General features: G+C 37.1%; 1 protein-coding gene across 1 annotated transcript in view; it reads right to left on the minus strand.

The window, feature by feature from the left end:
* Positions 1–12,230: 12,230 nt before the first annotated feature.
* Positions 12,231–16,616, minus strand: part of LOC139155338 (low-density lipoprotein receptor class A domain-containing protein 3-like) — a 110,613-nt gene continuing 106,227 nt past the window's right edge. The window contains exon 5 of the mRNA XM_070730472.1: positions 12,231–15,171. Within this exon, the coding sequence (XP_070586573.1) occupies positions 14,919–15,171 (253 nt within the window). The 3' untranslated portion in view covers positions 12,231–14,918. The remainder of the gene's footprint in view (positions 15,172–16,616) is intronic.

The raw sequence follows: 16,616 nt of genomic DNA on the forward strand, positions 1-16,616 counted from the left end.
CAAGGGGGGGAAATTCTGCCTTTGCCTACTAGCATCCTTAGCCTGGTCAGCTTCAGAACATTAATTTGTTGGTTGTGAGTGCTGATCACCGTCCAAAAAGACGACTTGGCAGAGTCCTAAAATGCAATACAAAAACACAATATATGGAGGTGGCGATCAGTCACGATGTGCTTTGGCAATCCCTGCAGCCTTGAACAGCTCTCAAATGTAGTGTTTGGAGGCTGAAAAAACGAGGCATGGAGCCAAAAAACGCAAGCCATTGTCTGTGGCAATCTCTATAATTAGGAAGTTGATGCATAGAGGCCAAAGAGTGAGGGCTGGAGGATGGATGGGGCTACATTCAGAGTGTAAGACACACCCACATTTTTCATCTCTTTTTGGGGGCAAAGTGCATCTTATACTCCCAAAAATAGGGTATATCTTGCCTGTGCATTCTCCACATATAGTTATATTTTTATTGTAGGTTTTTCCTACCTCCCAAAATTGTTTTGTCCCTATTGAAATTGATCTTTCAGACCAGTGGTCGATTTTGTCAAATTATTTCTGAATCTTGATATTGTCTTGCTATCTTCCCTATTTCTGTGACATCTGAAAATTTAATTAATTGCATTCTATGATTGCTCATCCAAACCATGTGCAAATAAATTGAATGATATAGAATCCAGTCATGCAGTAGTGAAGACTTCCAATCTGATACACTAATGTATACTTTCCCGAAATGATTGTTGAATCAGACATGTATTATTAACTGGTAGTAATATTTTATCTTTTATTTTAGAATACCATGGGAGACTCACTTGGCTGAATTGAAAAATATCATATGTTCATCCCATTCCCATAATAATTTTTACTTGTTGTGGGAGAGTGAGAAGAAAAGAATTGGCTTGCTTGGCTTGGTCTTTATAAATCAATGCTTAAATACAAGCTCAAGATTGCAATTCTTTCCTAAATATTCAGAACCTGACATTATTAATTTTGTATATACTGTATATTAATTGAGGAATCTGCAGTTACTTTTATTTATTCTGATATTTATAGGCCACCCAACTCCAGTAGGACTCTGGGCGGCTCTCAATAATCACAACTTTTCTCTTTTTAAAATATAGGAAGGACAGTTCCCCCCTTTTCAAAACTTCTAACAGTATACAGTACTTTCCTCTGAGATTTCATAAAGAATACAAAAGGGGATCTGAGATCAGGAGATTCTACAAGATTATTGGGTGTCATTGCTTTAATCCTGAAGACTTCAGTTTATAAAGGCGATCCCATACCTTAGGTTAGCCCTTCCTCCTTGTTTTAATTTTTATGTTTGGGTCCCTTTAAATGTAATTCTCCTCTGAAGCAAAGTAGGAGTTAGGAATTTTGCCCTTTATCCATAATCCGTTACCATCTTTCAATTGCCTTGAAGCAATAGACCCACCCTTTCTTTTATTTCCTCTTTTTAAATAATGACATAACCAAAAAAGCGCCTTTTGATGCTTCTAGATTCTCTGTGAGTTGCATTCTTTTGTGCCTTACCCCTTCTGACTTCCTTGCTGCAGATTCCAGCTAGTTGTTGGTATGCTTCTTTGCTGCTTATACTTCTCTTTCTTTTTTCGTTATATGCCTAACTATAACTATAACTCTTAGCTTCTTCACAAACTTCTAATGCATTCACAATAGTTCCTAAGCTGACCTCCATTTTTAATTATCACTAGAACAGTGCAGTTTTATTAGTAACTCTATTAACTTAGGTCTGATAAATTCCCAACTCCTTTATGTTCCTTTGCCCTGAAGTTTTCCATTGTATGATGCGGCTCGGGGTTTTCTAAGTTTGTTGAAATCTATTTTCCTAACTAGGAGTGTAAGCCTCTGCTCCATTTTTTCTTTAAGCCTCTGCTCCACTTTTTTTCCTGCAGTAGCTTGAAAACAAGGATGAAGTGATCACTTCCTCCCTAGATCTTCACTGTTTTTAATTCTATAACATATAGCAGTAGTTAGTACTCACAGGATCTAAAACCAGTCTGCAAGCAAATCTCATGATCGCTAACCATGATCTGGCTGTTTGAGCAGGGAGAAGGAAAAATATTAGAATTGGATGGGTTTCCCATTCTTAAATAATTGATTTTGTAATTGGGCACCTGAATTCATTGAATGTCTGAAACTATTTTAACAGCAGCCTTGTGACCTAGTTAGAATCAGACAGACCAGTTGGAATCCTTAAAACCCACCTCTGTCTCAGGCATGGGGGAATTGAGATATCCCCCTTCCCCCAGGCCTATACAATTTATGCATGGTATGTATGTGTGTATGTTTTGCTTTTTAATAAGGGGTTTTTAGTTACTTAAATATTAGATTTGTCATACATTGTTTTATTATTGTTGTGAGCCGCCCCGAGTCTACGGAGAGGGGTGACATTCAACTCAACTCAACTCAACTCAAATCAATAAATAGATAGATAGAATCGATCCAATGTATTGAATGCCAATTTTTTAAAATGCCAGATGGGAGTCAATTCTTATTATTGGGCTTTCATCATCCAAATGTGCATCATTTTATCATCATGGTGGAAAAGCTACAAGGGATAACACTAGGAAAAAGCAGCCCATCTTCCTGTCCTCATTAGAAGGACATACATTATAACTGCTGCTATGTCCTCATGAGCAATTTGCATTGGACCTGGAATGGATGCTGTTGGGTTACATTCTTTAATGGCAAAAGGCAGCTGCACAAGGATTAAGCCTACGAATTGTCATTACTGAATAAGGGATATTTTGAGCTGTCAAGGGACCACTAATCTAAACAATGGTTAGAATAAGTTTTCAAGGGAAGCTTACATGAGGATCAGCACATTCAGACATATGTAAATGATTTTTTAAAAAAGTAAAATATTTTTTATTCCACTGGCTGCTTTTCCCTACTTAAAAAAAATATCTCAAGAGATTCTTTTAAAAATGAGCTGCAATTTTCAACATGAACCTAACAAAATATGTCAACAAAAGAGAAGAGAGGGAGGATGAATGCATAGAGAAGAACTCTAAATACATTGTTGCTGGTAACTATTTCCTGGTGTAAACAGACCAGTTGGAATCCAGCCAATATCTACCTTGAACGACAATTACAAAGTGTGTAATTAGCAATGGAGTGTACATAATGGAGAAGATGCACTCTCAAAAAACTTGGAGGCATCAGACAGATGCACTGGTGAATAATGATGAGTCACTTCCCTCGAGGACATGTCTATTGTAGCAGCTTAGTTTTATTTACAACATCTCAGGGGTTTGAAATAACTGCTCCTCAATTGGTGTAGCAAACAGCTCTATAAAGTACCTTTAAATTGCATGTGATAATTCCTATAATTATTGCAATGAACAAAACATGGTTAAGCAATATTTAGAAATAATTTTCTCCTGCTGTTGGACAGAACAGATTGTTCTGGAAAGAGACAGACTAATAAATAGAAGCTGGAGGGCCATTTCTAAACAGGCTGGAGAGAGAAAAGGGAGTGGGTAAGAAGAAAAAGAGAAGGAAAAAACAACATTCACACATCTTTTAGTGCATGAACAATTGTCCAGTCACCCAAGTCTACCCCTGAATTAAGAGATTACAGGGCCGTAAAAAGGAAATTTTAAGTGACACAGACACAAGGAAACCTTGAAGGAGAATCACAAAATGGATAGGATTACTTTTTAGGCCATTGGCTCGTTGCCAGAAACTAAGCATCCCTGACAGAAGCTGTCTAGACTTTGCTTGAATACAAACAATTGAGAGCACCTCGCCACCTCTCATGGAATTGGTTCCACTGTCAATCTGCTCACTCCCCCCTCCTTCTAACAATTGGAATCTGCCTTCTTCTAACATGTCTTCATCCTTCTGTATCTTTCCCCATGAAGGATAGAGAGCACATCTTTATCTTGCAGGTATTTGAAGAATGCTATCATATCTCCTGTCAGCCTTCTCTTTTCTAGACTAAACATGCCCAGCTCCTTCAAACTCTAGGATTTAGTTTCTAGCCCTTGTTTAACTTTTTTGAAGCTGCTCCACTTTCTCTGAATACGTCAAGTATGAAGCCCAAAATTGGACTTAAAGTGGGATCTAACCGGTATAGAATAAAGTTTTCCTTCTCATTATTTGAAAACTATTTCTGAAAGTGCAGCTTTCCCCCCTTTTTCTTTCTCCAGCCTCTTCACAGTGCCGATTCATTTAGCTTGCATTCAATTACTATTTCAAGATTAGAGTACAATGAGTTGTTCTTTGTTTTATACCGGTGAGTTTGGTTTCTGTTTCATAAGTAGAAAGATTTGAATGTACTGTGTCTTCATTAAGTATTATTTTCAGCCCTTTTCTATTGTTGGACTTTCTGCCAGACATGGCAATAAATCTTGATTCTCTAGATACCTAATTCCATATTCAGAACCTTGCTTATAGCACAAGATTATAGATACTATATGGCTAAATAAATACTTTTATTTCAGATAAATTATACATAAGCAGTCCCGCCACTTGCAGAACACAAAATTAGTTTTTCTATGCATATGGCAAGATTTAAATCATAGATATTTTCAACTCAATAAAAATTTATCCTTTCTCTATCTGGCCTTGAAACTGGAAGCCAAACTAACCAGTATAGGTTCTGGTTAATTTGATAACCAGGTAATAAGGTTTCTGCCTTAATAGATTCAGCCCTTACTGCTATCAAGAGAGTTTTAACTTTATTTCAAAGTTTTTGGAGTATTAGCTATCTCATCTAGTTTATTGTATAATATTGTATAATCATTTTTAATATCTTCATTCAGTGAACAAAAATGGTCCCTGACTTTTATGATGAATGGTTTTCAAGATAATTAGGTATCCCACTTAATTGTTAATTGCTACTTGTGGACTGAATCTTTGACTAGAACTGCCTTCCAAAAGAAGCTAAAGACCGCTCTTCTGGAAAGTGATTGGGAGAATGTCAGGATTAGAGTTTATATGTTATATGTTTATATGTTTACATTTTTTTCATTCTGAACACAGATGTTTTAATTGTTACAGTACTCCTGTAATATGATAAGAATTTTGTAGGACTGTATCTGCATGTAAATATACAAATAAAATTAAATTAAGGAGATAACTTAATTGCCATGAAGCCTGACTAAACTACTTTGGTAATCAAAATGCCGTCTTGCCAAATCCTTTGCTGAAATCAAAAGAGATTATTAAAGCATGTTCATTTACATTAAATTATATTATATTATGAGCCGTGGTGGCGCAGGAAGTAGAGTGCTGTACGGCAGGCCACTGAAGCTGACTGTAGATCTGTAGGTCAGCGGTTCAAATCTCATCACCGGCTCAAGGTTGACTCAGCCTTCCATCCTTCCGAGATGGGTAAAATGAGGACCCGGATTGTGGGGCAATATGCTGGCTCTGTTAAAAAGTGCTATTGCTAACATGATGTAAGCAGCCCTGAGTCTAAGGAGGGGGCAGCATAAAAATCAAATAAATAAATAAATAAATAAATAAATAATTTCTATTTTCCACTCCTCTGATAATTCACAAGATTCTTCAAATGTCATAATAAAAACATTGGCTAAGGAATCTGGTAGTTATTTTTGTATCTTTATTTTATTTTATTTTATTTATTTATATTTTATGAAACATCTATAGGATGGTAATTTGTATAAACATAACATTAAAAAGTAATGATAAAAAGTAATGATAAAAGACAATAGGACAGTAGGACAGGGACGGTAGGCACAATGGTGCGCTTATGTACGGCCCTTACAGACCTCTTAGAAAGGGGGAAGAGGTCAATTGTAGATAATCTAAGGTCAAAGGTTTTGGGGATAGGAGTAGAAACCACAGAGTCAGGTAATACATTCCAGAATTGATCACTCTGTTGCTGAAGTCATATCTTATAAGTCATCTGGCCATAGAGCCTTGTTTTTATTTTGGTATTCGTACTGGGAGATCTTTACGAGGTCCAGTAGCTGGATTTTAGTCATGACAAAGTCATGTTGTCTAGGGTGCATCTTGAGGAGGCTAGTCTCCATTGCACCTAGGTTCCCTGGAAGAACTATATTATCTCAAGGGCACTATTATCCAATGGGTAAACAATATCTGGCTGTGTAGACTTCGATATCCTAGTAATTGTTGGCACGTAATTTAATTTTATTCATAATTTTAGTCATGATTTCTTTTGTACATTTTAAAAATAATTCACTATTCTGGTGTTTTATAGTTGGATATACATTTTACAAGCCGTTTTTGTGAATTGTACACATTAGTGCTGTATTCTGTTATACCGTATGAAATCAAATAAAATGAATCTGGCCATAGATATTTAACCTCATTCAAAATATTATAAAACATATCAGAAATATGTTTCTGTTGATCTCAATATCTAATTCAGTCACTTCATTCTTCACAGTGTTTTAACCAAATAATTATTTTCTTTTTTGGGGGGACGGACGGACGCTAAAGCTAAATGGGAACTGAACAGCTTTTCTTTTCTTATCTGTTAGGATTTACAGCTTCACTGAGCAATTGGGACACTGTTTTTTTCCGTTATTTTGAATTTGATTTAAGAAGCTCTTTATGTTCTTTCTATATTTGAGTTATAGTTTTCCTGAAGCTCTTTTCTTAGTTCAGGCTACATGTATCTTGGTGATTCGGTTCTTTTTCCATTTATATCTTTATATATTATGATGCAACAACAGGGGGATACATTCCAAAACTAGAGAGGTATTAATACCACTCTATAATGCCCTGGTCAGACCACACCTGGAGTATTGCATCCAGTTCTGGTCACCATACTTCAAAAGAGACATAGGGACTCTGGAAAGGGTACAAAAAAGAGCAACCAAAATTATAAGGGGACTAGAAACCAAGTCATACGAAGAGAGATTTCTGGAACTGGGCATGGATAGCCTAGTGAAAGGAAGGGCCATGGGGGACATGATAGCAATATACAGATACTTGAAGGGTTGCCACAGAAAGGAAGGTGTCATTCTATTCTCCAGGGCACCAGAGGGCCAGACGAGGAACAACGGTTGGAAGCTGACCAAGGAGAGATTCAACATGGAAATAAGGAAGACCTTCCTGACGGTCAGAGCGATCAACCAGTGGAACGGCCTGCCAGCGGAGGTTGTGAACGCCCCAACTCTGGACATTTTTAAGAGGAGATTGGACTGCCATCTGGCTGGGGAGGTGTAGGGTTTCCTGCTTGAGCAGGGGGGTTGGACTTGTTGACCTGCAAGGTCCCTTTCAACTCTAATAAAATAAATAAATAAAAATCTTCTCTACATCTCTTCCTCCCCTCCTCCCATATTTTTATTCTTACTAAACATTTTTGGAACTAAAGAAACAAGTTTGTAATGGCCCTTTAGATAATCATTGTAGGAATCCAAAATAAAGTATCATAGACAGATTGCTGACTAGACTATGCTTGAACACATTCTGAAGAAGTCCACTACCTTTTTGGCCAATTAGTTTGATTGTTTAAAATCTTACTGTTAGGATTTCCCCCCTGATATTCTTTCAGAGCATTGTTTCCGATAACTGCACTCTTGTTATAAAAGAGGGGAGATCTTGAACGTAAAACCTTTGTAGGTATTTGAAGATTGCTATGGTAAGATCCACAGTTGTCATTTCCCAAGGCTAAACATACCAAACTCTAAAATGCCTTGTTCCCAGCAACAAAAGTCATGCATTTCTGAGACAAAAGAGTTGATTTTCCAAGAGATGTTGGGATAAAGTCTCACATGACTGACAAGATTGGAAAATCTGCAATTTGAATTTAAAAGCACCATCTACATTTTATCCTTTGTTGGGCAAGTTATAGCAGGTGCTAGCAAAGTTATTGTCTTTATTCATGTCTCTATTTATTTTAACCAAGACGAATTTTATAGCAGTCAAATCCATACAGTTGAATTTGGGAACAGGAGTGCATAACAGGAGTTCTTTGACTATGTCACAAAGGTGTTGGATCAAGGTGGTGCCGTGGATATTGCCTATCTGGACTTCAGCAAAGCCTTTGATACGGTTCCACATAAAGAGCTGATAGATAAATTAGTGAAGATTGGACTTAATCCCTGGATAGTTCAGTGGATTTCAAGCTGGCTGAAGCATAGACATCAGAGAGTTATTGTTAATGGCGAGTATTCTGAGCAGAGTCAGGTTACAAGCGGTGTGCCACAAGGGTCTGTTCTGGGTCCTATTCTTTTTAATATGTTTGTGAGTGACATAGGGGAAGGTTTGGTAGGGAAGGTTTGCCTATTTGCCGATGACTCTAAAGTGTGCAATAGGGTTGATATTCCTGGAGGGGTCTGTAATATGGTAAATGATTTAGCGTTACTAGATAAATGGTCAAAGCAATGGAAACTGCAGTTTAATGTTTCCAAATGTAAAATAATGCACTTGGGGAAAAGGAATCCTAAATCTGAGTATTGCATTGGCAGTTCTGTGTTAGCAAAAACTTCAGAAGAGAAGGATTTAGGGGTAGTGATTTCTGACAGTCTCAAAATGGGTGAACAGTGTGGTCGGGCGGTAGGAAAGGCAAGTAGGATGCTTGGCTGCATAGCTAGGGGTATAACAAGCAGGAAGAGGGAGATTGTGATCCCCTTATATAGAGCACTGGTGAGACCACATTTGGAGTACTGTGTTCAGTTCTGGAGACCTCACCTACAAAAAGATATTGACAAAATTGAACGGGTCCAAAGACGGGCTACAAGAATGGTGGAAGGTCTTAAGTATAAAACGTATCAGGAAAGACTGAATGAACTCAATCTGTATAGTCTGGAAGACAGAAGGAAAAGGGGGGACATGATCGAAACATTTAAATATGTTAAAGGGTTAAATAGGGTTCAGGAGGGAAGTGTTTTTAACAGGAAAGTGAACACAAGAACAAGGGGACACAATCTGAAGTTAGTTGGGGGAAAGATCAAAGGCAACATGAGAAAATATTATTTTACTGAAAGAGTAGTAGATCCTTGGAACAAACTTCCAGCAGACGTGGTTGGGAAATCCACAGTAACTGAATTTAAACATGCCTGGGATAAACATATATCCATCCTAAGATAAAATACAGGAAATAGTAAAAGGGCAGACTAGATGGACCAAGAGGTCTTTTTCTGCCGTCAGTCTTCTATGTTTCTATGTTTCTATAATTTTAACCTATGGTGCTACTTTTCCACCCTTTCTTTTTACTCGGTTTTAAAAATAAATTGTATCCTTCATCTGCTATACATTATTCCAGTCATGGGATTCGCCTCACTAAGTGTGTTTCTGTTATACTAGTATATCATTTGCTTTCATACTTTTAGATCATATTGTTTATTTCCTTATTCTGGGAAAAAAGGCATAGAAAACAAAAACCATAACTTTAAGAGACATTTTCCCCTCTCATTTTTCACTGTTTTAATAAGGTGTCATTATGGAAACAGTCTGATTTCCTTCTAGGTACTTAATGTTTTATCTTCAGAGCATTTGTCTCCACTAACCACAGGAGTCAGTTTAAGCCCCTTAATCAGACTTGCCATCTTTTGGCTAATACATTTTTATCAATCCTCCTCAGATGCAGCATATTTTGTGCAATAAGTGGAAGATATTATGGGGAGAAGAAATTCTGGGAGGAAAAGATGTCTAGTTTTAAACTTAAATGAATATAAGGAGCTGAAGCTTCATACTCTCAGAGAAAAAACAATGATGTGTTTGTTCTCTTAGATATAGAAGGTCAACTGACTCTAAAATATCTCTGGGTGGATTATATAATTTAAAACAATATCAGAAGAAAAAGAGAAAAAGACATATACTTCCAGACAAAAGCATCAGTACATTACCACAGAAAATCTGCCAGGGGCAAAACAAACATCAACCTCAGACCTGGGAATAAAGCCAAGTTTTCAGGTTGGGAGTCATACAAATTTCTGAGAAGATGGTGTTTCAGAGGGTTGGCATTGCAGCCTAGAAGTCATACTTCTGTGGTCCTAACTATATGATACTGTTTAATAGAGGGAATTCAAGAGTGCCCTCTATGTCTCCTTGATGGGCAGAAACCACTAGAGACTGGTGGCCCTCAAATGACTAGGACCCGTGTCATTAAAAGTTTTCTAGGCGATGATCTGGATTTTGAATTGTACCCAGAAACCAACCAGAAGTCTCTTGAGGTACACATAACATCTGATAGCTAACTGCTTCCCTAATCAAGGCCAAAGATTAAAAACTCTGATATCTATGGAGTCTGAACAGCTATATCAATTTGTTCTTGGCAGGATAAAGCCTCCCCATCCAGACCTGAACAGCCTTAGGACATTGACAGTATCACTTGAATGGCTTGGGTCTGAGATATACAATCAGGTATCATCTGCATATTGATGATACTGCTCCACAAATTAATGACCTAAATGGTTTCAGTTAGGTATTAACCAGGAAAGTTGAAAGGGTTGAGTCCTGAAGCATTCCACAAGAGAGGGACAAGGAAAATAACCTCAGTATTCAACTAACCTCACAGAAGTATTCTTTTGGGAAATGTAGGAGACAAAAGTATTATCTATGCTTGCTGGTTTCAGTTGGCAATATAAACCAGGATTCCGCAACACCCAAGCCATGATCCAAAACTGGGCTGTGGCCCGCTCGGAACCATGCTGCAGAAATGGTGGGCTCTCTTAGTGCAGCTCCATTCTGCAAGTGACAAGCACTCATGTGCATGGTTGTCTCTCACATGGAACCATTCCTTCTCCCCCACCCCATCTGCCAGGCTGCCAAGATGGAAAGGTTGGAAACTGCTGATATACAGATACACACTTGGAAAGACACAGACATTCTCAAACACAGAAAACTATGGTAGATGGTATGGAAAGCACTAAGAGACTGCACTACCTCATCTCAGCTTCACCAAATCAATAAGGAGGGCCAGTGCTGTCCCAATAGACCATACCCTGATCAGAAATCTGAATAAAAAAGCTCTTCATCTTCAATAGTGCTTTAGATTTTTCATTTCTGGAATTCCTTAGAAAAGCAAGGTCACACAGGAGTAATGTGGTTTAAGACCACCAAGTCACACCAATTCTAGACTTATACAAGGCTTCAGCTGAAAGAAAGAAGATTCCCCACTCTGGCTTTCCTCAATAAGCCATTGTTAAGTCAACTCTTTTTTAAGTTAACATCCTATCTAATTTCAAAAGAGGCTACAATAATAAAGTTGCTAATCTAATTGTACAGTACCTCCTCTTGCTTTCTGTGAATTAGGGTGGGGTTTGTATTGCTTCTGCACATTTTGTCTGTTCTGGACTTAAGATATGTTTCACCTTTTGTTGCTTTACATATCTCCATCAAGGTTAATTTTCTTAATCTCTACACTAAATGGCAAATAGAAGTGCCCAAGACTAACAGTTTGGGACCTGCTAAACTATCCCAGGAATGGAATTCAACATGGATAATACCTTGGGGAAAACATGGTGTTATAGCAGCAAGAATCCCATCTGTTTCTTAAGGCTCAACTTCAACTGAAGTGTTTCATTTCTGGTTATCTGTAGAACATTCCTTCTGAGTGTTGCAATGACTAATAGAGAATAGTGGTTGTCCATCACCCATCCCTGAGAGTTACAACTGATACAAAATCTAAAAACAGAGTATAATATTTATGAAGGGAGAACCTATACAAGTCTACCCACTTTTCAGTTATATATGCCACATCCTTACTCTCATTTGCAATAAGATCATGAATGAGGATGGATTTATTACAAACTGATTGCATAAGCAACAATTGAAGCCTAGGGTTGCCACACTCTCCTTCCAGGAATGCTTACCAAGAATCATGTTTGAGGATCTTTACCTTGTCATCTTCTAGTACAGCTGGCCCTGACTTCCATCATACTTATCTCCTGGCTTTCAAAAAGAGGCTGGACAATCATTTGGCTGAAATGGTGTAGGGTCTTCTGCTCGAGCAGAGAGTTGGACAAGGAGACCTCCCCACATCCCTTGCAACACTATCATTCTATCTTCTATGCCCATCACATTCTCCATGGTATTGCCTGCTTCCTCTTCCTCCTATTCCCTAGCTCCCATATATTGGTTAATTCTGGATTTTGTCTGCTTCTGTATTTCTTAATCTATTTTACTTCACATATAACACATGCTTATTAGCATTCACTGACAATAGGTCAAACATCCAAGACAACTATATTATAAGCAACATTTATTTTCCTTTCACCTGCGATGATCTATAATTACTCGGTATTCTTTCAGTGCTCTGCTTATGTTCAGGATCATATACTCTAAGAAGGTCTCTTGATTAATTCAAACTTCTAACAGGAAATAAAAAGATACAATTAGAAAAAGAGATTTATTTTAAGAGTCCAAATCCAAGTATTTCAATAGAAATACTGTATACATATATTAAAGGCATTGTAGTGTATTGTAGAAAGGACAATGATTTGAATGAACACAAACTTAATGTAATAAAACAGTACCTCAGGGTCACACAAAACATTACTTTAAATATATAAGTAACTGCTATGCCTTTTACTGAAACACTATGTACCTCAGTTCAAATAAAACTCTTCAAAAAAAGAAAAGAAAAGAAATATATGTAATGTTTGTTGCTAATTCAATGTCAGTTTAGATCAGATGATTTAAAATGCCCATTCAATCTTCCCAATAATGACTACGAGTCCTACACTTATGTTTGGGTGAAAATAAACAAAGAATCAGAAACCATCTTTCTGTTATGCTTTTAAAACCATTGGATTCTTATTTCACTATTTTAGATTTATACGAATAATGCTCAAACCCTAATAATTCTAAAAGCTGATTCACCCCATTCCAAAATGCACCAATGTTAAATATAAAGCATAGTGTATGTAAGAGATGTGCATCTTTGCAAATGTATAGGAAGAAGTGTGGAATCGACCTCCACCTCATACTTAACGATGTAAATAATGGAGCTTAGCAAATAAAGATGCTATGTAAAGAAGGAATCAGTCGTATGATTCCTCCACAACAAAATACTACCATGAACTGACAGTATTTTTTAATAAAAAGTTTCAGTCTCATAGTAGAAAGATATTCCCCAGTAAGTCTAATAAGCTCTGCAAACTGATATATGAATTCCAAGGCACTCAGAATTCCTCTCAAAGGTACATACACGCAGAGAGAGGAAATGGAACATTTGTAATCTTCTTTTTACAATGAGAAACTTGAGCATACCCAGACTAAATATATTTTCCATACAACCAGAAAACTGCATTTTGACACGTAAACCATTTAAAGCTCCCCCCCTCTGTGTGTGTGTGTGAGAGAGAGATATGTCAGAATAGGTATCCAAATAAGCCACCAAACTGTTATATTACACTTATGCAAGATAGAATGCTAAAATCTGGTTCACACAACCCGTAAAATACACATACTAATTACAAAAGAATACAAGGTAGATTTTTTGATTCTTCACTATGAAGAAGAAAGCTGAAATCAGGCACATTGTGATAGACAGATGACTGCAAGAGCCTTGTTCAATCAGGCTGCAGGGTGATGTTGTCTCATATTCTGGATCACAGAACAGAATGATTTGGGAATCTCAAATCTTGACTGGAAGGAGATAGCCTCCAGTATATAAGGCACAGTTATGATTCAGGGAGAAAGCAAATGGCCATAAATAAGAGTAAACCTTGGTGGCTTGATCTTCCACGAACCTGTCCAGTCCTCTTTCAAGCCATTCAAATTGCTGCTGTTATTCACTGCTGGCAGTAAACTCCATAGATCAAATACCTGCTGTATAAGAGAGTAATTCATTCCGATGATCCCAAATTGCCCTACATTTTGGGTCAACGAATGATCTCAAGTTCTAACATGGAGAAAAGGATAACACTTATCTCCAATCACTATATGGTGAATGTGATTTTGTAGACTTCTATGTTGTTTCCTTTACCTTCCTTCATTTCAAGCTATAGTTTCTTCTTGCTGAGAAGCAATTCCAGTCCCCAAATCATTTCAATTGTTCCTTTTGTGCCTTTTATAGCTTTGTATAATTTTAAGATGTTGGGTGAGAAGAACCACAAACAACATTCCAAGTGTAATCACGACATGGATATACAGTACATAAGGACGTTAGGATATCAGTAATTCTATTTCAATTCCCTTTGTAATGATTCCAAAAATGGAATTTCTTTTCAATTAATTTTCTTTTGTAACAGCAGCTACATAAAGAGTTGATATCTTCACTGAAACACCTACCATAACTCTAAGATCTATCTCCTAGTCAATGACTTTCAGCTCAAATTCTATTACTGTTTAGGTGGCTTTGAATCCTTTTTACCCTATCCATTAAAATATATATATTAATTTTTCTCACTGATGTAATAAGATTATTATGTGATTTAAACAAAAATATAGCTTAAACCGTACAGATATTTCTGATGACCCTTCAGAATTTTATTTTTCTATTGAAAGAAGTGGACCTCCAGATGCCATCAGCAATATAGTTCAATACTTGCATTAATGCAAGTCTCATTTACTATTATTTTTATATACATTCTTACAATCATAAATAAGAAATTTTAAAAAAGCAATAAAGATCATTTGAAACACAGGCATGACATGAGATGCATGTGGATGTATATGTAGGTTTGATTTCAGTACATGAATTTGAGTAAATTCCTGATACGCTTTAACAGCATGTTATAACAGAGAGGATGTGAAAATGAACTGTTCTTAATCGTTTCAACCTTCATAATTCAGTAGTTAAATCTAGCACGACTGAGGCCACTGGCACCTTTTTTTGCTCATTCTCCCTTGAAATGATTGAGGGAAGTTGTTTAATGGCAATGCACATAGCTCTTCTTCCTTTCACAGAAACACTTGTGACCATCGCGTAGAAAAAGGCCAAATGATTTGGGACTTCTTAATTTCAGCACAAGTTCAAGCAGACATCCATAAAAATGTGCATAAATAATTGTTTACAGTTTTCAGACTGGAACTGAATTGAGCAGAGAGTCACTTGGCGCGGCTGCAATTTCATGCAGTGTAGTCTGGCGCTCCACACTAGTAAAAAGGTTTCTTGGAGGACTGCTGCCCAAAGTCTCTGGTCCTCTTGCCTCTGAAGCATCTGTGCTTACCACACTTCCAGTTCGAGAACTATATGGAGGAAGATCTAAGTGATTCCAGGATCCTGTTTCTGAGGAATATGGAGGCGGAGGAAGATCAAACCACGGGGGTCTGCTGCAAAGTATAAATTAGATATCAAGTTACCAGATGTATGAAATAAAGGCCATCTGATTTTTGCTTTAACAAGTTATAAAGACACAAATGGACCACTCAATCCACTAATATTCCCCACTGTCCTATTTGTGATATCCAGAAGGCCATTCTGGACTAATTTAAGAATGAAAATGGGATTAATTTACCCCTTAGATGTTTCAAACATTTAGAAACCCAGGGGACAAACTCTCAGTTTATCCTGTAATACCAATGTCTTCCAGTGACATTACTTGCAGCTTCCAACTGATCAGGGGAGAGCTTTCTATTCCTTGATCCTGGGAAAATGTCACAGTTCAAGTTACTATATTATAATACAGATGCACACCAAATGTTCACTACTTGCATGACCAAGTCACAATAGAACTGACTTGATGGGTTGACTTTTGACAAGTAACTTTTGTTCAGAAGCCAGAAACATCTATTCTGCCTGTATTCAGTATTGCTTGGCCCCAGTATTATCAGACTGCAATTTTTGATGTTACTGGAAGAGCAAAATAATGAGTTGGTTAAATTTTAGGAATTTTACTTTATGATGTGCCTTCCATAGTATACTACTCTAAGGCCAATTACAGCTGTCAGCTCAGGGAATTGCCCATAGGTGATGGTGGCCAAAGCTAAATCTCAGGAGTCATCAAGACTCAGGCTTCTAAATATATATTCTGCCATCTCACAAACATACTACTATTGTTTATAACTACCGGTATGTGTTATTGTAGGGTAAGTTGACCTTACTTTGCATTGGAAACAATAAGGAGGGGTGGAGCAATTCTGCTTAAAAGTCTTACGTCTCACAAAATATACTTAGAAAAGCTTCTCCCCACACGAAAACATAAAATGATACGTGTTTTTTGCAATAGATGGTGGGATCAAATTGAAGATATATTAGAAACGGATCAGCATTGCACAAGTCACAGGCATCCACTTGCATTATCACCACTGAAATCAATAAGAATCTTAGCAGCAAAACCAAGAAATTATGGACTGGCTTCATAAGTTAAAAACAACCCCACATACAATTTAGTCCGAGTCTGTGGAGAGGGGCGGCTTACAAATCTAATAAATAAATAAATAAATTTAGTTCCCATAAGTGACTGCAGATAAATATATTGAATTGGTATCTGTTGTTGAAAGGGACTTCTCATTGATTTTCAAGTGCTACATCTTAAAAGCTTGGGGAGTTAAGTTAAATTCTGTATAATGCATATATGCATCACTTAGTGATAAATTATTAGTTGCCATGGTTTCACATTAACTGCCTTCTTTCAGGGGAGGGGGGGAAGACACTATAAATGGATTTTTAATTTTCCTCAATGGATCCAGATCTTCTTCTCAATATATTATCCCCAATATATTGTTGCTAAGAATTATAACTGATTGTCTATTTAGTGGAAACTGTGATCAGTTTG

This window comes from Erythrolamprus reginae, unplaced genomic scaffold, assembly GCF_031021105.1.
Source record: "Erythrolamprus reginae isolate rEryReg1 unplaced genomic scaffold, rEryReg1.hap1 H_10, whole genome shotgun sequence".
Classification (NCBI taxonomy): Eukaryota; Metazoa; Chordata; class Lepidosauria; order Squamata; family Dipsadidae; genus Erythrolamprus; species Erythrolamprus reginae.